Source organism: Cucurbita pepo, chromosome 11, assembly GCF_057944985.1.
Source record: "Cucurbita pepo subsp. pepo isolate OVF chromosome 11, ASM5794498v1, whole genome shotgun sequence".
Classification (NCBI taxonomy): domain Eukaryota; kingdom Viridiplantae; phylum Streptophyta; class Magnoliopsida; order Cucurbitales; family Cucurbitaceae; genus Cucurbita; species Cucurbita pepo.
The window spans coordinates 892,853-916,717 of record NC_141808.1 but is presented as its reverse complement, the minus strand read 5'-3'; the positions used below and the strand labels follow the sequence as shown (position 1 = coordinate 916,717).

General features: G+C 38.2%; 3 protein-coding genes, 1 long non-coding RNA gene and 2 pseudogenes across 6 annotated transcripts; 4 read left to right on the top strand and 2 right to left on the bottom strand.

Annotated features, from left to right (window-relative positions):
• Positions 1 to 728: 728 nt before the first annotated feature.
• On the bottom strand, positions 729 to 3,041 carry LOC111805070 (putative transcription factor KAN3). 2 transcript variants are annotated; one of them, XM_023689940.2, is made up of 6 exons: positions 2,543 to 3,041; positions 2,380 to 2,456; positions 2,116 to 2,152; positions 1,897 to 1,999; positions 1,142 to 1,232; positions 729 to 990 (listed from the first exon to the last, which is right to left on the bottom strand). In XM_023689940.2, the coding sequence occupies exons 1-6, from the start codon at positions 2,814 to 2,816 to the stop codon at positions 775 to 777; spliced, it is 798 nt and encodes a 265-aa protein (XP_023545708.2). In that variant the 5' UTR covers positions 2,817 to 3,041; the 3' UTR covers positions 729 to 774. The 2 variants fall into 2 exon arrangements, with proteins under 2 accessions (XP_023545708.2, XP_023545709.2); XM_023689941.2 differs by having other exon boundaries at positions 729 to 987.
• Positions 3,042 to 6,199: 3,158 nt separating this feature from the next.
• LOC147790068 (B3 domain-containing protein REM16-like) lies at positions 6,200 to 9,852 on the bottom strand (annotated as a pseudogene). Its single transcript, XR_015422899.1, has 5 exons — positions 9,567 to 9,852; positions 9,329 to 9,456; positions 7,824 to 8,331; positions 7,470 to 7,652; positions 6,200 to 7,116 (listed from the first exon to the last, which is right to left on the bottom strand). The product of XR_015422899.1 is annotated as a B3 domain-containing protein REM16-like (transcript).
• Positions 9,853 to 10,784: 932 nt separating this feature from the next.
• LOC111805947 (dof zinc finger protein DOF3.4 pseudogene) lies at positions 10,785 to 12,223 on the top strand (annotated as a pseudogene).
• A 3,866-nt stretch (positions 12,224 to 16,089) lies between these two features.
• On the top strand, positions 16,090 to 17,692 carry LOC111805946 (serpin-ZX). Its single transcript, XM_087128189.1, has 2 exons — positions 16,090 to 16,527; positions 16,773 to 17,692. Exons 1-2 carry the CDS (start codon positions 16,138 to 16,140, stop codon positions 17,547 to 17,549), a joined length of 1,167 nt encoding a protein of 388 aa, XP_086984315.1. The 5' UTR covers positions 16,090 to 16,137; the 3' UTR covers positions 17,550 to 17,692.
• Positions 17,693 to 18,114: 422 nt separating this feature from the next.
• LOC147790067 (uncharacterized) lies at positions 18,115 to 20,619 on the top strand. The gene is made up of 3 exons (XR_015422864.1): positions 18,115 to 18,460; positions 19,727 to 19,819; positions 19,941 to 20,619. It is a non-coding gene; the product is annotated as an uncharacterized LOC147790067 (long non-coding RNA).
• A 678-nt stretch (positions 20,620 to 21,297) lies between these two features.
• On the top strand, positions 21,298 to 23,126 carry LOC147790066 (serpin-ZX-like). The gene is made up of 2 exons (XM_087128198.1): positions 21,298 to 21,782; positions 22,191 to 23,126. Exons 1-2 carry the CDS (start codon positions 21,393 to 21,395, stop codon positions 22,965 to 22,967), a joined length of 1,167 nt encoding a protein of 388 aa, XP_086984324.1. The 5' UTR covers positions 21,298 to 21,392; the 3' UTR covers positions 22,968 to 23,126.
• The last annotated feature ends 739 nt before the right edge of the window (positions 23,127 to 23,865 follow it).

Below are 23,865 nucleotides of genomic sequence, written 5' to 3'. Positions count from 1 at the left end.
ATAGATGAAATTTGTAATTTATTGACAATAAGATGCTTACTTAAATTCCCACCATATGAATATATATCGATCACTAAATAGACTAAATGAACAGTCTAATCATAATTTGTAAGACCCCATATCGGTTGGAAAGAATAACAAAGCATTCTTTATAAGAGTGTGAAAACTTCTTCCTAGTAGACTGACGATACGTAACGGGCAAAAACAGATAATATTTGTCAGCGGTGGACTAGGGCTGTTATAAATGGTATTAAAGTTAGACATCGAGTGGTGTGCTAGTGAGGAGGATGGCCTCAAGGGAAGTGGATTATGAGATTTGACATTAGTTGGAGAGGGGAACAAAGTATTCCTTATAAGGGTGTAAAAATCCCTACACAACAGACGTGTTTTAAAACCGTAAGACTGACAGACAGTAATACATAACGAGGTAAAGCGGACAACATTTATAGCGGTTACATAATTTGTCTCATTTGAGAAGAAGAATATGGGCTCTTTTCATAGGGGTGTGGGCCTTGTGAGTCTACAAAGTATAGCAGCCATTGTGTATGTGGGTTGTGGCCGTAGATGTGTTTTGATATCACATTAAATATGGTCACATAACCCAAAAGCTTGAATGAGTTACATTAAATTGAATTATATGAAACAATTTAACACCCAATTTCTAAATAAAAACCAAAATTAAAAATCCAACACATATATAAACAAAGGAAGAGGTGGAGAGAATGAGATTACAGAAAACCAAGATTAATTAGGTTAATAAGTATAATGAAAACCCTAGAAAGAAAGGGTTTGTTTTGAGTTTAGCATTTGAGAAGGATTAGAATGGATGGTTAGAGAATTAGGGCATCCCAGGCTAAAGTCTAAGTTCACAGTATTGTTATTATTATGATCACACAACGACAAGCAGCTACCTTCCAACCTCTGCTTCTTCACGCCGCTCAAGAATTTCATGCTTGCGTCTCCATTCTGTCGGTCCTTCTGCTGCTGCTGCTGGTGGTGGTGGATATAATTATTGTGGTTATTTTTCAAGAGAAACACAAAAAAATTTAACCATTTGTTGTTTAAGGTTGTTGTTTATAGACATGTTGTATTGTGTTTTGTATATATATATATACAAATATAGATATATGGAGATTCGAACCTGGTTGTTTCCAATACTGTTGTTGCTATGTTGACTCCATCTGCTCGTCATCTCCCGATTTGTCTCCATTGATGAAGAGAACAAGTTCCAGCTGATCATTCGTTAATTTAATCCGCAATTAGCCCACTAAATGCATTAATTTAACACACTAATCGTCTACTGAGTTTTCCAATGCTTCAACTTTTGTTTTCTTTTTCAGTTCTAACATCATTCTTAAGTTATCCTCGTATTAGCAATACTTAAAGATTTTGTCGAGTATTTTAAGGTGGGCTTTGTGAATTATTGCCTGGATTTATTGAGGATTTAAGAAATAATTAAGGGGTTCCTCAAAAATGATTTTTTTTTTAAAAAAAAAAACTTTTAAAAGTAATTAATTGTAACCTCACCAACCATATATTGTCCACTTTGACCCATTATGTATAGTTGTCAGCCTCACAGTTTTAAAACATGTTTACCAGGAAAAAAGTCTAGCCCTACTTCAACTAGTGCCTCGCGTCGTCCTGTCACTAGCTTTGATACTATTTGTAACACCTCAAGCCCACCACTAGCAAATATTGTCTATTTTGGCCCGTTACATATCGCCGTCAGCCTCGTGATTTTAAAACGCGTCTACTATAGAAAGGGTTTCACACCCTTATAAGAAATGTTTTGTTTTCCTCTCTAACTGATGTAGAATCTCATGATTACTTAAATCTAAGTTAACTTTCGCATTAAATTGGAGTGATAAAAAAGATGGGATTGGAAAATGAACTCACATTTGATTAGGGCTTTTCCGCATTGTAAGTGGTGGGTTAGAATTCTCACACCTTGAAGCTCCATTGACATTAATTTCTTGACTTTGGATCTTCAAGCCTGTGTCTGCAAATTTAAGTCAACTATCCAAGATCGTCATTTTTTTTAAGAAAACATTTTCGTTCTTATCCAAATTGCAAAAAAAAAAAAAAAAAAAAACAAACAAAAACTATTGTAATTACCGGTTGCTTTGTCTGTGCCTTTCACTGTTCTATACATCTGCACGAACATGAAAAAAAAAAAAAAAAAAAAAAAAAAGAAATTAAAAGAAACAGCAGAAAGAGAAAAAAAAAAAAGAAAAAAAAAAAGAGTCAACTGGGCAAAGATTACACTCTTGATGCTCTTTTGTCCTCACTTTTTTGTTCTCAAGAACCATTACAATTCAATTCTTATTCCAACACACACACACAAAAAAAAAAAAAAAAAAAAAAAAAAAAAAAACCGACCTGTAAATGGCTTTTTACATGAGCTAGGGTTAAATCTTTGACATTCATCAGCTCCAGTACAGATTTTGGTGTTGCCCCTGCAGATTGATTGAAGGAAGAAAAAATAAATAAAAGAAATCATATAAATGAGTTAGAAAAGGCAACAATTAAATAAAATATGTACTGTCATGGCCGCCAAGGAGCTGAACAGCGTGGACGAAATGGGCATGAAGAGTGGTGGTCCATCTCATTCTTGGAGCTCTAATTCTTCTTTTAATCCCAAAGCCCATTTTGGCATCTCCCTTGAAATGGGTTTTGGGAGGAAGAAGAAACGCAGCATTCTCATGGGTCAGATCGCTGCCGCTGCTGCCGGAATCAGAGGGTGGGCTTATCTGCAAGGAAAGGTCCGGCAAGGGCGGTGCCGTGGTGTTGGTGATCATATGGGTGGAGGTAAACATGAATGGTTTGGAGAAGAGATTGAGGAAAAAGGTGGTGACCCTTTTGATATTATGAGTGGATTATGATTTGAGAGAAGGAGATAGAGAAAGGGGCTTCGAAAAATGGGAGCTTTAGAGGAAGGGAGGTGTGACGATGATGGATTTATAAGCAAACCCACAGAAGGAGAAATCCCCAGAGAGTGAGAGAAAGAGAGAGAAGGGAAATGAGAAGGAGAAGGAAAAGGAGTGAAAAGTTGAAAGTTGTGTGTGCATTTAATACTCACAGATGATGGATCAGACAGCTTTTCCAACACAAACACGAACACAACAGAACCGTGATTGTGACCCTTTTAATTTCATTTTCATTTTCACTTCATTTATTTAAACAAAATTTCCCTATTTTGTACAAATGGCTTACTTTCAAATCTACGAGGTAAATTAGGTTTTGGGTTTTGGAGAATTCAATTTTTCTTCTCAGTCCAGGACGGACATGAATTCGAAGCTTCCTTTGTGAATCTCGAAACTTACTCGTAGTGGCTCAGTTCTATGCCTCATTTCATAGAGAACCTCAAAGTGGCTATATTTAATTATATTTCATCCATACCCCAATTTCTTTCGTTTAATATCTCTGTAGTGTCATTGAGAAAGAGATATCATTTCTATTTTATTTGTTTTTATTTCTATATAGTATTGAGGATGGTTGAGAGGGAGTCCCACGTTTCTTAATTAAAGAGATAATTATAGGTTTATAAGTAAGGAATACATCTCCATTCCCATTGTTACTAGTCATTTTAGATGAACTAAGAGCAAAACCATGAGAACGTATACCGAAAAGTAATACAGTATATGTATATAATAATCCAAAAATTGCAATAATTTTATAAGCTTAAATAATGATTTTTATATTATTCATAAAAGATATGAAGAAATAGGATAATATTATGGCATATTTTAATTTGAAAGGAACAGGTGGCATTTGTCTGCCTTAGCTTAAGATGTATCCTTAATTTCCCAATATTCCCTCTCCGTGTCCAATTATTCCTTGTCCAATCATCCGCGTGCCTCACGTGACCTCTCATTTTAAATTCCCGTTTTATTTCCCTCCATGCAAATAATTAATTAATAATTATGTCCCTAAATTAATACTAATTCATTAATTAACTAAACTAATCCTCTTCCGTTTTAAAACCTTTTTATTTGGTCAGCGGCTGATGCGCTCTAGATTCTCCGGGAAATGCAAGCCCTCCTTAATTAATTCATTATATTTTGTTGTTATTAAATAAAATATAATAAAATATAATAAAATAAAATAAAATAAATTTATAGAATATAGAAATTTTTCTGGGAAACATGCATTTTGATGCCCAAAAAAATAGTGAATCTGAATCACACCAAAATTTGGATCATATTCCTTATTCTATGCTTTTGTCTTATCACATATGTTTTTTTTAATCCACAAAGGTCAGGGAATAATTTAATTTTGTCGCTAACACTATATTCGCATCCCCAACCTCCCTAACTAGCTCAGTCTCAATGTACGCATTAGAGAACGGGAGTGTGTGAGGTGGGTTCGGCCCTTCGGTCAAGAGGTGGGATAACATCCCACCTTCCTTGATTAGTAGGCACAGTTACTTGAGTCTAGTTCATGAGCCAGATATGAGGTGAGGACACATATGAGTTCAAGTTTAATGAATGATGCTGTTTGACCAAAGATGGTAGCTGTACCGCAGTTTCTCCTCCACTGTCTCAGATATTAAACAAATTGGATATCTGATGTTGGGAGACAGATTCGGGTGTTGCGGTACTTGCAATTCAAATGGGATGTATGTATAAGCCTCATCTGCAACCAACAGAGTTGAGATAAATCGGACAAAGAATGAGTAATGATACACATATTTTTCTTCATCAAAACAAACCCATTACTCCACTGTCCCACAGCATTCAAAAGGATATAAAAAATGAGTACATTTTTGTTGCGTGTTAAGTTAAGAAAGGAGGAAGAACAGTGGACCCTTTGAAATTAATACGCAAAATCAGAGAGGCCAATGCATTTCCATGGGACCCCTTCTTCTTTCTCCCTGCTCACCATCATGTCCCTTCTTTCATCATGTTTAGGTTTGAAGAGCTGTGTTACTGTACCAGACTCAATACCCCAACTGACCCACAAACCAATCCCTCCCTCTTACACTGCTATTACTTCAATGCCCGGCCGTGTGAGACTTTCAAACCAAGTAAGCTTATTGCTAGTAGATATTGTCCACTTTGGCCCGTTGCATATCGTGATTAACTTCACGATTTTAAAACACGTCTATTAGGGAGATGTTTCTGTTGAGTATTGTTGAGAGGGAGTCCCACGTTAGCTAATTTAAGGAATGGTCATAGATGTACAAGTAAAGCCTAAAGCAAATGAGGCCATTTAGGAAAGCCGAAAGCAAAGCCATAGGACAATATCAAACCTCGCTGGCACGCCGTTTGGTGTCTGCCTCTGATACCATTTGTAATAGTCAAAACTCACTGTTAGTAAATATTGTCCGCTTTAGCCCATCACTAAAGCCTCACAGTTTTAAAACGCGTCTATTAGGGAGAGATTTCCATACCCTATAAAGACATGAGAACGATCTTGTACTAGTAGAAGTTCTTCAAGATTTAAATTTTGCATGCAACTCACTCCACTTCCACAATATGTCAACTCTCCTAATTCTCCTTTGCTTCATTCTAATTCAATCTAACTCATGTAAGATTCGAGAATTAGCCACATTTTCTTATGAACTTCAAACTTCAAGAATACTTAATCATAACTAAGCTAGTACTCGAATTTTTAAGTTTGTATCGATCTAGTCCCCTAATCTTTAAAAAGCATCTAACAGGCCCTCTTACTTTCAGTTTCATGTCTAATAAGTTTGACATATTCAACTTTGTAACGTTGAGTGACTAAATAGACACAATGTGGTCGGCCCCATATGAGTTAAAAAATTATAGAAATATTGGTCATAAGGTGCATTATTATGTTACCTACAAGCAACATGTGCCCAACGTACGATGTAAAGATATCTATTTGCCTTTTGTATTTGGCGTTTCCTAATGAGAGAGGGCAGTGCAATATTGTTATATTCAAAGGGAGGGAAGTGAGGAGGATCAAATAATTAAGACAAAATATTGTTCTTTTTTGAGAGAGAGAGAGCAGAAGTGGGGAGGACCACAGAAGAACAAAAGCATGCTTGGTGAAAAATGTAAGAAGTTAGAAAGGTACCTCCTCATAGCCCTCCAGAATTTCAAACAAAAGGCTACAAACAACTCTCCAATGTCAAGATCCCCATCGATTGCGCACAAGAAAAAAGTTGAGAACTTGAACAAATCCCCATCTCCCTTTCAATTCCCACCTGCGACTGCAAAAAGAAGCATATAATATAATGCTGTGTGTGTGTGTGTGTGTGTGTGTGTGTGAGTGAGTGTTTGTGGCAGCTGCCATCACCACCAAGCACGACTCCTTGCACACAGAATATGTACAAAAACTTAGTCATAATTTACCATTGGAGCTTTGTGAGGAAAGAACCGTCCAGGATGGGGAAGAATTGCTGGCACATGACCAATTCTGAGTCCACTGCATCATCCCTTCCCCCCAGCCATAGCCTGCCACATTTACATTTTGTCCTCTGTGTATTGGTCTGAATAATGGCTAACCCACGTGATCCCCAACCTCTGCGAGCCTTCAAACTTCAAATATACACTCATCACTCGGGGATTCATAGACATATCTTCCATCCCCTCTCTGTTTTTTACTTAGGAAAATCAGAGTTTTTATCAAGAATATGATTATCAGACCATCAACTCCGTTGTATATTCAAATCGTTCCCCATCATCAGTACATATGGCTCTGCTAAAACTCCTAAGCTCATAAACAGGTTATTCTACTAGCATGGCATCAACTAAATGGCAGCAAAGGACAGGTCCCAGCCACAGAACATCATATGTTTACAGAGTTATACAGATTAGGCACTGAAGATTTGGGGAACTTGGGACACATTAGGCTTCAGGTGCTTTGATTAGCATTTGGTTGGTGTTTGATGGCATGCGAGTGAGAGGGACAACATGTTCAACAACGCGGAAGATTTTGACCTCCAGAACCACAGGAGGACCACTTGGATTAGTGACAGGCTCAAAGACGCAGACGTCAAATTCTTCTAAATTGTTACTTATGGAAAAATGTTTCCATCCACTTGTAAGGCCACCAAATTGACGCCTAGAGTTGAAGTTGAATCTGACTGCCCATTCATCTTTTCCAAGACGTAATGCTTTTTGTAACCCATTGATTGGGGAGAAACTGCAAAATTGATGAACATGCTCAGTCAACAAAATCATTGCCAAACTTTTCTTATATTCCCAGTTACTCTAGCTTACCACTAGTAGATATTGTCTTATTTGGCCTTTTTCGAAGAGGTTTTCACACCATTGTAAGAAATGTTTCGTTTCCCAAAGAGGTGGATTATGAGATACCACATCGGTTGGAGAGAGGAACGAAATATTCCTTATAAGGGTATGGAAACCTCTTACTAGCATACGCGTTTTAAAAACTTGAGGAAGATCTCATAAGGGAAAGCCTAAAGAGTATAATATCTACTAGCGATGAGTTTGGAATGAGCTACGAGATATCTCTGCAACAGAAGATAGTTTTACCAGAAAGAATCTCTTGTACACGTGAAGGTCACATAACAACTTTGAAACTAGCATCACTTACTGCTGCTTCCGCCAACATCAGGGCATTGTTCTTCTCATCTTCAGTAATAGCCTTCCGATTCGATACGTAAAACTCAGTATACGATCCAGTTTTCTTGACGGGAGTAGTGTCGACATCGGATTCTGGCAAAGTCCACGCTTAGATACCATATCAAAAAGCTAATTATAAAGCATAAACGTTACAAAGAATTATAAAGCATCATTATTCATTCACTATTTTTGAGGGCAACAGAAGAAAACATGGAACAATATGAATGAAGGATTAAAAGCTTAAAGAACTTCTTCTCCAACTACCTGTCAAAATTACTGCATCATTTGGAGTTTTTTGCCTTCTAATTTGCATCCTTCGTGTATGCTCAGCCGGGGAAGCCTCTGGTTGAACACTAAAATTTGTATCTTTGGACCCAACGTCCTGTATCATGCGTTCTATATTGTCATCAGTTATGATATATTCAGAGGAAGCACATTCAGCGCCATTGTTAGTATTAGCATCAAAGCCATCCAAGGAGGGTTCTATAAACTTCCTCTTAGCCTGGTAGCCACTGTCAGTCTTTATATGCTCGCACATTTTTACAAAATATGATGTTTCCAATCAAATATCAAAACATCAAACTGTGACGCTCCATTGTACCTGAAAACCAAGAGATCATTCAGCTCCAGAGAATGAGCCTTCACAAACTCTTGCCAGCCGCCTTTGAAATGTAATTCATCATCATTGGTAGACAATGTCACATCCCATGTTGCACCACTGGGACCTTTAAGAGATACAGTTCATATGGCTTGAAAATTTGTTTGGAATTACCTGCAGCTCAAATTGTATATATGAGTTGCCAAGTTTCTAGAAGAGCTTGTAAGGGATACTATAATGCACTTTCAGGTCAAAGAAATAGATGGTTTGCTAGAGAGAGGCTTCCACCCCTTTATAATGAATGTTTCGTCCCTTCTGGACTTCCCCTCAAGGTTTTAAAATACGTCTAATAGGGAGAGGTTTCCAAGACCCTTTATAATGAATGTTTCGTCCCTTCTGGACTTCCCCTCAAGGTTTTAAAATACGTCTAATAGGGAGAGGTTTCCACACCCTTAGAAGGAATGCTTCTTTCCTTTCTCCAACCGATGTGAGATCTCACAATCCACCTCTCTTGGGGGGGGGCGCATTGCCCGATGCGTGGCTCTGATACTATCTGTAACAGCCCAAGCCCACTACTAGAAAATAGTGTCATTTTTTGGGGTTTTACTTCTGGGCTTTCTCTCAAGGTTTTAAAGTGCGTCTGCTAGAGAGAAGTTTCCACACCCTTATAAGAAATGTTTTCCTTTCTCCAACCGAGGTGAGATCTCACAAGTTTAGAACATTAAGGGAAGACACTAAGTGCATCCAACAAGGTATGATATTGTCCACTTTGAGCATAAGTTCTCATGACTTCGCTTTTGGTTTTGTCGAAAGACCTCGTACCAATGAAGATGTATTCCTTACTTATAACTCATGATCAACCTTTTAATTAGTCGATGTGGAACTTTTCTCCTAACAATCCTCCCCTCGAACAAATTACACCATATAGTCTCCCCTGAGGCCTATGGAGTCCTAGAACAGTCTCCCCTTAATCGAGGCTCAACTCCTTCTCTAAATCTCTCGAACAAAGTACACCTTTGTTCGACACTTGAGTCACTTTTTTATTACACCATCGAGACTCACAACTTCTTTATCCTATCAGCACACAAGACCTAATGTCTATTCATAATCAAACATAAAATGCAGAACCCAGTTTTGAAAATGACAAAAGGGAAGATCAAAGAAAACCTACAATTTGCTGCTCACAACCACCGGCAAGAATTTGATAGAAGTGGATGAACTGAAAATGGCTCCAATAAATATCTTCTGCCCATTTGTTGGAACTATCGCCTACTTCATCCATTTCTCAGGAGATGGAACCTGAAATGATTCAGAGAGCAACATAACGAAGTGAGAAAGTAAACCCCCCATCGATTGATCCAAGAAACAACACCTAATTGATCCAAGAAAGCAACTGGGTACCCCCTTACCAGAAAAAAAGAAATGGCAGTAGAAAAAGTCACAGTTGAAATTTTCAGATATGAAGGAAGATGGAGCTGCCGTGATGACTAACAGAGTGAAGCCAAAATTCAAGCAAAGAAACGAAGCGACCCAGTTCTTGTCCTGATACGACAAGTCACTGACGCAGAGAAAAAGCTAATGCAGATGCCCCTTCCCAAGCCATTCTTGAAGCTGAACGACTTTTTGTTCCAAGCACAATGCTGCTTAACCTTCCCCTTAATCCACACAAAATACAGTCGCTATATATACATATATAAAGAGAATTTTAGGCTAAATATTCTATGCAATTTCTTAATTTGGATTTAAAATATTATTTTCTCACTTAATTTGATATTATTTTCTCATGTTTTGCATCTGAATTTAGAATCTTTATCCACTTCTACACTAAAACATTTATTTCTTTCATTCTAGATATCAAAATTTGATGGGCCTACTTATGGGCCAAGCGTTCCTTGTTTCATGTATGGAGTACTCATTCTTGTTCATTTTCTTTTAGAGCTACCATCAATCCATTTTGGGCTATATCCACACCTCATGGAACTAAATTACTAGCCATCCGATGCATCAAATACATTAAATTCAGTGCCCCTAGACTTTAAATCTTTATCCCATATGTCATTCTTATATTCAAATAAAGTTTTTTTTTTTTCCAAAATTTCTAGTACCACAAAATTTTAAATTTTCGATTTGACAAAATTAAAACGAGATCAGTTCAATCAAAAGTTTAAATATTTAAATTTTCGCTCTATACATAATTATTTAAATTGTGGGTGTATTTAATAGAAAGAAAAAGATAATTTTCTAGTCATTTAATAAATAAATGAAAAAAAAAGAGAATAATATTGGTCATCACATAAAAAAATCTCAATTAGAAATCTACTCGTACCCTAAATATACAAATATTCTATATAATTGTAATTTGAAGTTCAAAGTCCAAGGGTAAATAATGTCTTATTTGAGTTTTTAAAACATGTAGGTTAGTAAATATTTTCATATTCTTATAAAAATGTTTTGTTCTGAAGTCGAACCAAGTTGACAATCATTCCTAGGATGTGAGCTAGCATGCAAAAGTGAAGAAGGGAAGAAAGGAAATGGAGCACACCATCCAACCTCTCATTATTACTTTCTTTCACATTCACCGACATTCATTATTCTCTCCCAACTCATTTTTTGACTCCATTCATAATGTAATCAAATAGCTTACAAAAACATTAATTTTGATGATTATTTCCAAAAATAAAAATATAGAAAAATTAATAAATAAAAACACCATGTCCTCACTTTCTTTAAGCTCACTCCCATACCTCCCCCCATTCCCATTTCACCATCTTCTGTCTCTTTCCACAGAGAGAGAGAAGCTGAGAGAGCTCTGAACTCTGAACTCTGAACTCTGTCTGACCCATTCCCATTCATTCACTCCCAATGCCGTCGGAATCAGCCAACAGAAGCAGTAGGCCCCAACACAGCATGGCCTTCCCTCCCCCTCCCCAATCCGACCCTCTCCCCTGCCCTCGCTGCGACTCCCTCAACACCAAGTTCTGTTACTACAACAACTACAACCTCTCCCAGCCCCGCCACTTCTGCAAGTCCTGCCGCCGCTACTGGACCCACGGTGGCACTCTCCGCGACGTCCCCGTCGGAGGCGGCTCCCGCAAGAACTCCAAGCGCTCTCGCTATCACAACATCAACAACACCAACACTTCCTCCTCTGCCTCTGCCTCTGTCTCCTCCACCTCTGTTTCATCTTCCACCTCTGCTTCCTCCTCCTCTGCTTCTCTTCTCCCTGCTCCCACCCTCAACAATGACATCAATGTCGTTGATGTCAATCTCAACGACACCATGCCCGCCCCTGGCTCCTTCACCTCTTTGCTCAGCTCCCAAGCCTCTGGATTCCTCGCTCTTGGCGGATACGCCTCCGCCTCCGGGTCGGGTCATGCCCCTGCAACTTTCGACGATATGGGGTTCGCTCTTGGCAGGGGATTGTGGGGTACTACGACTTGCACTTACCCTGAAGTGGGGGATCTCGTCGGAAGCTACTCCGCCGCTGTGGCTCCGGAGACGTCTTCTTACAACACGTGGCAAATGAATGCCAGCGACGGCGGAAACAGCGGAGTTGTCGACGGTGATTTGCTGGGTTGGCCAGACCTTGCCATTTCCATGCAAGGCAAGAGCTTGAAGTAATATAGTATAACGACACACAACAACAACAACAACAACAATTTCAATGCTTTGCTTCGTGTTCCAAAATCAAATGCTCTCTAATTTCCATCATTTTTTCTGTTTCTTTCTTCTTAGTGGCTTTCTGGATCTTACCTTCCTTATTCAATTTCTGGGTTTTTCTTATTTTCTGCCGGTAAATGTTTGTTGGGTATAGATAGTACAATAGAGACTGATAGGATACAGCCAAAAAGACGAAGACTTGGTCTGATATTGAGAGCATAGGCCTTATGGGTGGAACGGTGTCTCTGTCATTATTAGGCCGCCTTTTTTTTTTTTTCTTTCCTTTTTCTTGGGGTTTTGTCAACTATGTCTGAAGGAACAGAGTAAAAAAAAAAAAAAAAAACGAATGTTTCCTGGGAGATTTCCCTTTGTATCTGTTTATACAAATTGTGTTATTTGGTTGCCATCATCCATCGTCTTCATGTTTCCATATCTCAATCTGAATCTGAACGAAACCAATAAATTTAAAAGAACACAAAACAGAGCATTCAAATGATTTTGTCGATTTGTTTGGGACACAAATGGGTGAAGTATCTTGCAAGTTACTATATATATATAATATATATATATTGAAGTATTTCGGTTTGTGTTCTTTACGAGGGCAATCCTCGGACCATCCGACATACCAATTAATGGCTTCAAACACTGCCTTTGCTTATACTCCCAACAGCTCGGATCCATGGAAAAAGGGCAGCAGGCAGCCATGGCATGGATCCGAGACAAATCCTATGGGTCTTGTTTTGTTGAAAAAGGTTGAAAAGAAGAAACCAGGGTCTGAAAAACTGATGGATCAGTGTTCCTTGTGTTGTTTAATTCAGAGACAAAAACAGAGGGCATCAGTCATGGATTTTGACTGATTAAGAGACGACGACGACGTCGTTTCTTCTCCGAGGAGAGAGAAAGAAAAAGCACGGAGGAGAGAGAAGGAGACCAAACGTGTCATTGAGAATGATTGGTAGTGGGGGTTTAGGGGGGCAATGGGAACGGAAACACCGCCCGCGCCCCATACCTTTACTTAATTGCCTAAACAATTCACAACACAGCACAGCACAGCACAGCACCAATGTTAGCGGTGTGGGCGCCCCCTCCTGCCCCTTCGCCTCCACTGCCCACCAACCCAACACTCATTATCTATACCCAAAAACAATTCTCTCTTTTTCCTATCATAATATTTTATGCACACCCAATCAATGAATTCATAGGTGTTCTATGCTACATTATAGCCCTTTTTTCTTTTTTCTTTTTTTAATTCATTATGATGTTTATTTAATGAATTAGTAAAATTTGAAGAAGCATCCATTATTATTGCTCCTCCACTTTGCTGGGACTAATTGTCTTCACAAACTTTGACTGCCTTGAACATTGTGTCCACCCTTGACTAATTGTCACTAATCTCAATTGGAATGCCATAAACTTTCATTAAGATTTAATTTATTTATTTTTTTTCACTTAAAACATGAGCTGGGGAGATTTATGATTCCAAAGTTTAAAATTTCCTTTGGGATTGAAGTTTCCGATGTCTTAAAGAAGCTAGGATTGGTGCTGCCTTTCTATGAAGGAGGGTTGCTAGAAATGGTGGAGCCCCCAATGGCTCGAAACCTTAGTGTTTCTAAAATATTCCACAAGGCGTTTATTGAGGTTAATGAAGAAGGCACCGAAGCTGCAGCTTCTTCAGCTGCTGTTATAGGAATTGTGAGCGCGCCTATAGGTTTGATAGAGTTCGTTGCCAATCACCCGTTCTTGTACTTGATTAGGGAAGATAAGTCAGGAACTTTAGTTTTTATTGGGCAGGTGTTAAACCCTCTTCAAGATTGAATAATCACACAATCATAAAGAATGAACCTAAATAGCTCCAATAAAATGTAGTAACACTTAATGCTACCAAAGGCATGTTTTAGCATGTCATATGAATATTTATATGTATTATCTATAACATGTTTTGCATAGTGATCTTTAGGTGTTGTTTCTTGTTTTACAAATTGTTGCATGTTTTATGTTTGCTTTGCCCAGCTGTGTTTTACAACATTTTCCCCTTAATTGTTCTTTAACATCATTTGTATAAATTAAAGTAGAAGATAAGTTTTAGGCACTCTCATCTTTCTCTTGAGATTACTTGAAGCTACGTGTGTTGCATCGTGTCATAATCTATGGACTGATTATGCTCCAAGTAAGTTATTGAGAACGATGACTAGTTTGATGCTCCAAGTAAGTTATTGAGAACGATGACTAGTTTGAGTGGGGGAGAATATCACAAACTTACTATAAATAGAGTAGGTTGTAACTCTCACGTTGCGACAAGAGAAGCGGCGACCCTCATGTAGCATCCATCTAGCCACGCGAGGACCTAGACGAGTGTTATGATGCGACAAAAGAGAACGGTGTGTCATCTAACACACCACACAGAGTGGGTATTGAAGAGTAGACGAGACATGTCACAACCCAATTTTCGAGGTTTTGAAAAATCGGACCGCGATGAAAAGACGAAAATCAAACACAAACAAAAACAAAATCAAAATAAAACAAAACATTAAAAATGTGAAAAAATACTGTAAAATTTTGTGCGATTTAAAAGACATATAACACCCGTATTAAAATTCAAGTTATTTACAAAAGAATACAAAATCAACTCTATAAAAGAATCAACTAACTGACGCCCTGGATCGACACCCCCTCTGTAACAGTGTAGCTCCCGAGTGCCTCTCCCCTTGAACGGCTTAACGAATTCTCTGAGTGCACATAGATCTAACCTCTATTTCTATATGTAAATTGCACCAGTTATAGCATCCTAATCTTAATTGAGTTCTTGATGCATGCTCTATTAGGAAAAATATATCTCTATTGATCGTTTTTAACACATAGAGCGTGTCTACCCACTATCAATTGTTTATGGCGAAGATATTCCTACAACTATCAATTGTTTATGGCGAAGATATTCCTACCAACCCTTAATGCATAAAAATCATAAGGTATAAACCATACACACAATCAACACAAACTCAATGGGGAGATAACATCCATCAATCACATTGACCACAGATCATAATATCTCTCCCTCCATCATACTAAGACAATAAATTTAGGTATACTTGTCAATTTTCTTGATCTAAGAGCAATTTCGTAATTTCATAATCTACGTGTTATAACTATCCAAATTGTTTCTCCTAGGTCCTAATCACCTAAGGTACATTCTGCGCTCATGCTAGCTTGTTCTAGCGATCCCTACAATTATTACTTGCTCCAAACCCAGGTGGTTACTTACGGTAATGAAGCATGCCTTTCGAAGCTTGTTTTTCCACTAATTAGGAGCCCCAAATTTCTTTAAAACTTGTGGGTAGGTCTTGAATCAAATGAAATTTAGGTTAGTATTAAAACCGAAACGGAAAACATTCGAATAGGAGTCAAATCGGGCTTAAAAGGGGTCTCACGCGCCGAGTCATGTGTCACCACGCACCAGAAAGGTTTCCTATGTGCACCACCATGCATGGGTACAGACACGCTTGAGGGAGAAGAACGCTTGCTTTTGTGCAGCCACGTAGCGTGAGTGGATTCGTACGTCGTGGATGAGTGTGTGGATTTGTCTGGAGGCACGCGGGTTTCTCATTTTTTCCTCAGTGCGACATGCGACGTATGTTGATTAGGCATTAGAATAGATCGACAGTCTAGGCCGTGCACGAGTTCTCGAATTTTCGGTTCAGATAGCGGGCCATCGACCTTAGAACTTTAAAACCAACATATCAACCTATCTTTTCTTCTTTCCTTTTCAAGATTTTTAACCTATCTTCTCCTACAATATAAAAATATTCTATCTTTAAATTATTCTAACAATCTTTTGAAGAAATTACATTTCGAGCATATGTAGAACATTTTGACTTGATATCTTAAAAAGAAGTTTGAAAAAAGAGTTCCGGTGACATGGATTCAAAGGAAGAACACCAAAAAAAAAAAAAAAAAAAAAAAGTGGAAGCTTGCTAGGGTTGGGTAAGACTTAGAATTTTGTAACAAATTTTATACCAATTTACCGAATAAATGAGCATCAGAATGGAAGAAAAGAACTTAAAATTTATTAAAATCACCTGAAGAAAAGAACTCATTTTTTTAATGCGAAAATAGAATCATACTCGAAGTGAATTTATGGTCAAATATTCTCCATGCGCGACGCACGTGAGATGCCGGTCAAAAGCCAGTTGGCGACCAAGGTGCTAAGGTGGGCCCCTTCCTTCATTATTTAACCCCCAACCTCATGCACTGATTTTTCCACCTCATCTCAACTACTGAACAGCTTGATTCGTCGATCTCGAACCAACCCTCCTGCTGTCGGAAATGGACATCAGAGAAGCAATCAGAAACCATGGCGACGTCGCCGTGGCCATCACCAAGCGCATTCTCCAACACGACGAAGCCAAGGCTTCCAACGTTGTCATCTCGCCCTTGTCGATCTACGTGCTTCTCAGCCTTGTCGCTGCTGGTTCCAAGGGCCCCCCGCTGGATCAACTTCTGTCCTTCCTCAAATCAAACTCCGTCGACAACCTCAACGCCTTCGCTTCTCATATCATAGACAAGGTCTTCGCCGATGCCTCTTCCTGCGGCGGACCTCGCCTTGCATTTGCCAATGGCGTTTGGATCGATCAATCACTTCCTCTCAAGCCTTCTTTCCAACAGGTTGTGGACAAATATTACAAGGCCATGCTCCGTGAAGTCAATTTCGAGCAGGTGATTGATTCACTCTTACGAACGTTTCTCAGTCCACCACACCTAAATGATGTGAAAATTATTTATTTATAATCAAATAAATTACAAGTATATGAAAAGAGTAATAAATAGAAAGATAATTACGGTAATCAAATATCTAGATATTTATCTTCGTAATAAAATATCAAACATTATATATATATATATATGGTAAACTATAATTTAGTACTAAATATGGTTGATCGTTTCTTTGGTTGTATTGAAAGGCTGATGAAGTGATTTCGGAAGTGAACTCATGGGTTGAAAGAAACACGTATGGACTTATCAAAGAGATTCTTCCCGCTGGATCAGTGGGTAGTTCCACTCAGCTCATCCTTGCGAATGCACTCTACTTCAAAGCAGCATGGCAGCAGGCATTTGATGCTTCCAAAACAGTGAAGCGTGATTTCTACCTTGTTGATGGGAGCTCAGTTGAAGCACCCTTTATGTCCGGCGAGAAGGACCAATATGTAGCTGTGTTCGATGGATTTAAGGTTCTTGCATTGCCATACAGTCAAGGTCCTGACCCGCGTCGTTTTTCTATGTACTTTTTTCTCCCAGATCGTAAGGATGGACTGGGAAGTTTGATTGAAAAGTTAGATTCTGAGCCTGGGTTCATCGACCGCCATATTCCACGTGAAAAACGTGAGCTGTGGGGATTTATGATTCCAAAGTTTAAAATTTCCTTTGGGATTGAAGTTTCCAATGTTTTAAAGAAGTTAGGATTGGTGTTACCATTTACTGAAGGAGGGTTGTTAGGAATGGTGGAGTCCCCAATGGCTCAAAGGCTTCGTGTTTCTAAAATATTCCACAAGGCGTTTATTGAGGTTAATGAAGAAGGCACAGAAGCTGCAGCTTCTTCAGCTCTTACTATAAGAAGAGTAAGCATGCCTATAAATACAATAAACTTCATTGCCGACCACCCGTTCTTGTATTTGATCAGGGAAGACAAATCAGGAACTTTACTTTTCATTGGGCAGGTGTTAAACCCTCTCGTCCATTGAATAATACCAATGGACTGGAGCTAAAGAATAAACCTAAATAGCTACAATAAAATCTAGCAACACTTACTTAATGTTGCTAAAGGAATGCTTTAGCATATCCTATGAATATTATAAGTATTATCTATAACATGTTTAATGTGATACTCATATGGTGTTATTTCTTGTTTTACAAATTATTGGTTGAGCTACGTTTAAAAGGCCAGTTAATTGTTCAATAACATTATGGGAGTATTAAATACAAACCTTTCTTTGAGATTACTTAGAAGTTACGAGAATTACACCGTATCACCGTCGTACATTTTTAATCAGTGCGTCCAGATCTTGATTTATAGATATCGTTTATAAATTTTTGTTCTTTTATAAAAATAAGCATGCATAAATAATGTAATATTTTTCTTGATTGTATTAAATTTGAATAAAAACTAAAGTAGAGAAGATAAGAATTACTGTTTTTAACAAAAGAGTTTCTTTTTGGGATATTTTCTGCTTAATTATTATTCATTAAATGACATAATTTGAAATATGAGTGATTCCTATCACCCCTACTATAAAGCAAACAAGCACTAGTATAGTATTTCATTGAGTTGTGTTTTCTCTGCTACTAACAATAATGGACACCACAAAACCAGACAGAAGCCATGCCGACGTGGCCATGACCATCACCAAGCGGCTTCTCCAAAGCGAAGGCAAGAACTCCAACGTTGTGTTTTCGCCATTGTCGATCCATGTTTTGCTCAGCCTTATTGCTGCGGGCTCTAACGGCCCTACTCTGGATCAGCTTCTTTCATTCCTCAAATACAACTCCATTGACCAACTCAACCATTTTACTTTTCAAATCGCGTCCATGGTCTTGGCTGATGGCTCTCTCAGCGGTGGGCCTCGCCTTTCGTTCGCCAATGGAGCTTGGGTTGGTTGTGTTGGATGATGGAAGTCCCACATCGACTAATTTAGGGAATGATCATGGGTTTATAAGTGAGGAATGCTAACTCCATTGGTATGAGGCCTTTTGGGGAAGCCCAAAGCAAAGCCATGAGAGCTTATGCTCAAAGTGGACAATATCATACCATTGTGGAGAGTCGTGTTCGTCTAACATGGTATCAGAGCCATGCCCTAAACTTAGTCGTGCCAATAAATTGGTAAATCCTCAAATCCTCAAATATCGAACAAAGAACTCCTAAAGAAAAGGAGTCAAGCCCCTCCTCGAAGGCAGTCAAAAATGACTAAGACTCCAAAGGAGTCGAGCCTCGATTAAGGGGAGGCGCACTTTGTTCGAGGGGAGGTGTTGGATGATGGAAGTCCCACATCGACTAATTTAGGGAATGATCATGGGTTTATAAGTGAGGAATGCTAACTCCATTGGTATGAGGCCTTTTGGGGAAGCCCAAAGCAAAGCCATGAGAGCTTATGCTCAAAGTGGACAATATCATACCATTGTGGAGAGTCGTGTTCGTCTAACATGGTATCAGAGCCATGCCCTAAACTTAGTCGTGCCAATAAATTGGTAAATCCTCAAATCCTCAAATATCGAACAAAGAACTCCTAAAGAAAAGGAGTCGAGCCTCGATTAAGGGGAGGCGCACTTTGTTCGAGGGGAGGTGTTGGATGATGGAAGTCCCACATCGACTAATTTAGGGAATGATCATGGGTTTATAAGTGAGGAATGCTAACTCCATTGGTATGAGGCCTTTTGGGGAAGCCCAAAGCAAAGCCATGAGAGCTTATGCTCAAAGTGGACAATATCATACCATTGTGGAGAGTCGTGTTCGTCTAACATGGTATCAGAGCCATGCCCTAAACTTAGTCGTGCCAATAAATTGGTAAATCCTCAAATCCTCAAATATCGAACAAAGAACTCCTAAAGAAAAGGAGTCGAGCCTCGATTAAGGGGAGGCGCACTTTGTTCGAGGGGAGGTGTTGGATGATGGAAGTCCCACATCGACTAATTTAGGGAATGATCATGGGTTTATAAGTGAGGAATGCTAACTCCATTGGTATGAGGTGTTGGATGATGGAAGTCCCACATCGACTAATTTAGGGAATGATCATGGGTTTATAAGTGAGGAATGCTAACTCCATTGGTATGAGGCCTTTTGGGGAAGCCCAAAGCAAAGCCATGAGAGCTTATGCTCAAAGTGGACAATATCATACCATTGTGGAGAGTCGTGTTCGTCTAACAGGTTGATCTATCACTTGCGCTCAAGCCCTCTTTCAAACACCTTGTCCAAAATGCTTACAAATCCACTCTCTCTCAACCCGATTTCAAGACTAAGGTGACACACCTCTTCATACTCATAGTGGAATTTAATGAAAATCATGTTCAAATTCAAACATTTAGTGAAATCACACTCAACTTTGGATATTTATTTTTAAAATATCATTATTTTCGCATAGACGAAGGAATTAGGTACAGTAAGATCCCACATCGATTGAGGAGGAAAACGAAATACTCTTTATACGGGTATAATCTCTTCGTAACAGACACGTTTTAGAAAACTTTATTAAAGCCCGAAAGCGAAATTCCAAGGAGACAAATATCTGCCAGCGGTCCTGAGACATTACAAATGGTATCAGAGCCAGACACCGGATGATGTGTCATGAGCTTCAAAGAGGAGCGAACATGAGGTGATGTGCCAACAAGGAGGCTAAGCCCCGAAGGGAGTGGATATGAGGCGATGTTCCAGCAAGGACGCTGAGCTCCAAAAAGGGTGGATTTGGTGGGAATCCCACATCGATTGGAGAAAGGAGCGAGTGCCCGCAATGACGCTGGCTCCTAAAGGAGAGTGAATTGTGAGATCCCACAACAGTTGGTGAAGAGAAAGAAACACCATTTACAAAGGTGTGTTCTTTCTTCCTAACATTGTTGTTAGGGACCTCTACATTCTTATAGAAGCATTATTAGTGCTTTTGTTTGTTTAAATAAACATCAATGGTATGTTGATTCAATTAGTCAAAAAAAAAATTAGTTGTTTCGTGAATGTTTCATTATGTTTCGATTATATACCTCTCGTGTGAATTAATTTTGTAATTCAATTAAGTGAATAAACATGGTTTAGGGAAATGATCAAACTTATTTAGAGCTTGACAAATATTAAAATAAGTAGCTTTACCATGTATTTTATGTTATAAAGTTTTAAATTTTATGCTACCACCATCTTTCTCTCTTCCCATTAATAAACCAACATATCAACCTATCTTTTTTTTTTTCTTTTTTTTTTTCAAGATTTTTAACCTATCTTCTCCTACAATTTAAAAATATTCTATTTTTAAATTATTCTAACAATCTTTTGAAGAAATTACCTTTCTCAAATTCATGAGCATATTTGGAACATTTTGATTTGATATCTTAAAAAAAAGTTTGAAAAAAGAGTTTTGGTGACATGGATATAAGGAAAGAACACAAAAAAAAAAAACGAGTTGAAGCTCGATAGGATTGGGTAAGTTTTAGAATTTTGTAACAAATCTTATACCAATTTATTGATCTTTAACATTACTTGAATCATAATGGAAGAAAAGAACTAGTCACACGTCTTTTCTAACATGAAAATTTTTAAAACTACATAATAAATTTTCGATAAAAAAACAATTTAAAATTTATTAAAATCACCTGAACTCATTTTTTTAATGCGAAAATTGAATCACACTCGAAGTGAATTTATGGTCAAATATTCTCCATGCGCAACCCACGTGAGATGCCGGTCAAAAGCCAGTTGGCGACCAATGTGCCAAGGTGGGCCCCTTCCTTGATTATTTAACCCCCAACCTCATGCACTGATTTTTCCATCCCATCTCAACTACTGAACGACTTGATTCATCGATCTCGAACCAACTCTCCAGCTGCCGGAAATGGACATCAAAGAAGCAATCAGAAACCATGGCGACGTCGCCATGGCCATCACCAAGCGCATTCTCCAACACGACAAAGCCAAGGCTTCCAACGTTGTCATCTCGCCCTTGTCGATCTACGTGCTTCTCAGCCTTGTCGCTGCTGGTTCCAAGGGCCCTACGCTGGATCAATTTCTGTCCTTCCTCAAATCAAACTCCATCGACAATCTCAACGCCTTCGCTTCTCATATCATAGATAAGGTCTTCGCCGATGGCTCTTCCCGCGGCGGACCTCGCCTCGCGTTTGTCAACGGCGTTTGGATCAATCAGTCACTTTCTCTCAAGCCTTCTTTCCAACAGGTTGTGGACAAATATTACAAGGCCATCCTCCGCCAAGTCGATTTCCAACAGGTGATTGATTCACTCTTCTTTCTAGGCTGTCTGATTTGGGTAAAATAAAACTCACTCAATTTCACACACACTAACGATAAAATGTTCCAATACAGTTTAGTGAAAATGTTACTCACGTACTTGTAAAGGAGATGTTGAGAGAGGAAAAACACGGAGACAAAGAACACTGATTTTATCGAAAACCTTTTCTATTGTTTTGTATTTCTTTTCTCTCTATTTTTTGGTCTGTGCTCTAACTGTGAAAAGAATTAGGTATTTACAATTTTTGTAAGAGAAACCTGGTAAACTTCTACCATCATTTCTTAAAAAAAATTCTGAGCTTTTTCAAATTATATATAACAAATTTACTAAATTTACTAAAGTTAAAGATTAAGTTTACTTTAATCATTTTTATGGTTGTATTGAAAGGCTAATGAAGTGATTTCCGAAGTGAACTCATGGGTTGAAAAAAACACGTATGGACTTATCAGAGAGATTCTTCCCGCTGGATCAGTGGGTAGTTCCACTCAGCTCATCCTTGCGAATGCACTCTACTTCAAAGCGGCATGGCAGCAGGCATTTGATGCTTCGGAAACAGTGAAGCGTGATTTCTACCTTGTTGATGGGAGCTCAGTTGAAGCGCCCTTTATGTCCGGCAAGAAGGACCAATATGTAGCTGTGTTCGATGGGTTTAAGGTTCTTTCATTGCCGTACAGTCAAGGTTGTGACCCACGTCGTTTTTCTATGTACTTCTTTCTCCCAGATAGGAAGGATGGATTGGGATGTTTGATTGAAAAGTTAGATTCTGAGGCTGGGTTCATCGACCGCCACATTCCATGTCAAAAACAAAAGCTGGGGAGATTTATGATTCCAAAGTTTAAAATTTCCTTTGGGATTGAAGTTTCCGATGTTTTAAAGAAGTTAGGATTGGTGTTACCATTTACTGAAGGAGGGTTGTTAGGAATGGTGGAGTCCCCGATGGCTCAAAACCTTCATGTTTCTAAAGTATTCCACAAGGCGTTTATTGAGGTTAATGAAGAAGGCACAGAAGCTGCAGCTTCTACAGCTATTGAAATATCAAATACGAGCTTGGCTTTAGATCAAATCAACTTCGTTGCCGACCACCCATTCTTGTATTTGATCAGGGAAGACAAATCAGGGACTTTGCTTTTCATTGGGCAGGTGTTAAACCCTGTTGTCCATTGAGTGATACCAATGGACTGGAGCTAAAGAATAAACCACCTAAATAGCTACAATAAAATCTAGCAACACTTACTAAAGGTTGCTAAAGGAATGTTTTAGCACATCCTATAAATAATATAAGTATTATCTATAACGTGTTTTAATATAAATATTCCTTGTTTTGGGCGCTCTCTTAAAATACCAACCTTTCTCCGAGACTACTTTCAAGCTACTAGAGTTATATCGTCTGGCAGTCGTACATTTTCTTCCATGCGATATCTATTAAAAATATCATTATTAGCTTAATATCAACTTTTCTTTGAGACTACTCTGAATCTAAGAGAGTTAAACTGTGTTGCAATTGTACATTTTCAACCACGGTACATTTTCGTAGAATTTCTGTATCACTAGGTTAAACCCAATAACATAATGAAACCATTTTTAAGAAAAATGGTTTCCTATTTTAGGAATAAAGATATCATAATAATTTTAAAAAAAATTAATATTTTAAGAAGAGAAATTTTAAGAATAAATTATATCATCTCAAAAAAATAAAATAAAAATAGCTGCATTGATCTTATTGTAATCTTTTTTTTATTGGTCTTAACAGAAAGTACGATTGTGATGGTTAGAATGAACTCAAATTGGTCTTAAGGGAGAGTACAATGGTGATGGTTAGAATGAACTCACAAAGACTATATTTTGTTGATGATTATTGGGAGAGATTTTTACGTTAACTAATTTAGGAATGATTCTGAATTTATAAGTAAGAAATATATCTCCTTATCTTTTTGGGAAGTCCAATCAGGACAAAAAAATTAATATAAATATTAAAATATTTGTAATTCTCTTGACAAGAAAAGGGCATACTTTACTCTGAGACCATCCGAAATCCCAATAAAAAGGGTTAAATTTGATTTTG

Coding starts and splice junctions, on each gene's coding strand:
- LOC111805070 (XM_023689940.2), bottom strand. CDS start 2,816: ATGTTTACCTCCACCCATATGATCACCAACACCACGGCACCGCCCTTG. Junction 2,000..2,115: donor AGGCACAGACAAAGCAACCG/GTAATTACAATA, acceptor TTAAATTTGCAG/ACACAGGCTTGAAGATCCAA. Junction 1,233..1,896: donor CGGAAAAGCCCTAATCAAAT/GTGAGTTCATTT, acceptor ACGAATGATCAG/CTGGAACTTGTTCTCTTCAT.
- LOC111805946 (XM_087128189.1), top strand. CDS start 16,138: ATGGACATCAGAGAAGCAATCAGAAACCATGGCGACGTCGCCGTGGCC. Junction 16,528..16,772: donor GTGAAGTCAATTTCGAGCAG/GTGATTGATTCA, acceptor TTGTATTGAAAG/GCTGATGAAGTGATTTCGGA.
- LOC147790066 (XM_087128198.1), top strand. CDS start 21,393: ATGGACATCAAAGAAGCAATCAGAAACCATGGCGACGTCGCCATGGCC. Junction 21,783..22,190: donor GCCAAGTCGATTTCCAACAG/GTGATTGATTCA, acceptor TTGTATTGAAAG/GCTAATGAAGTGATTTCCGA.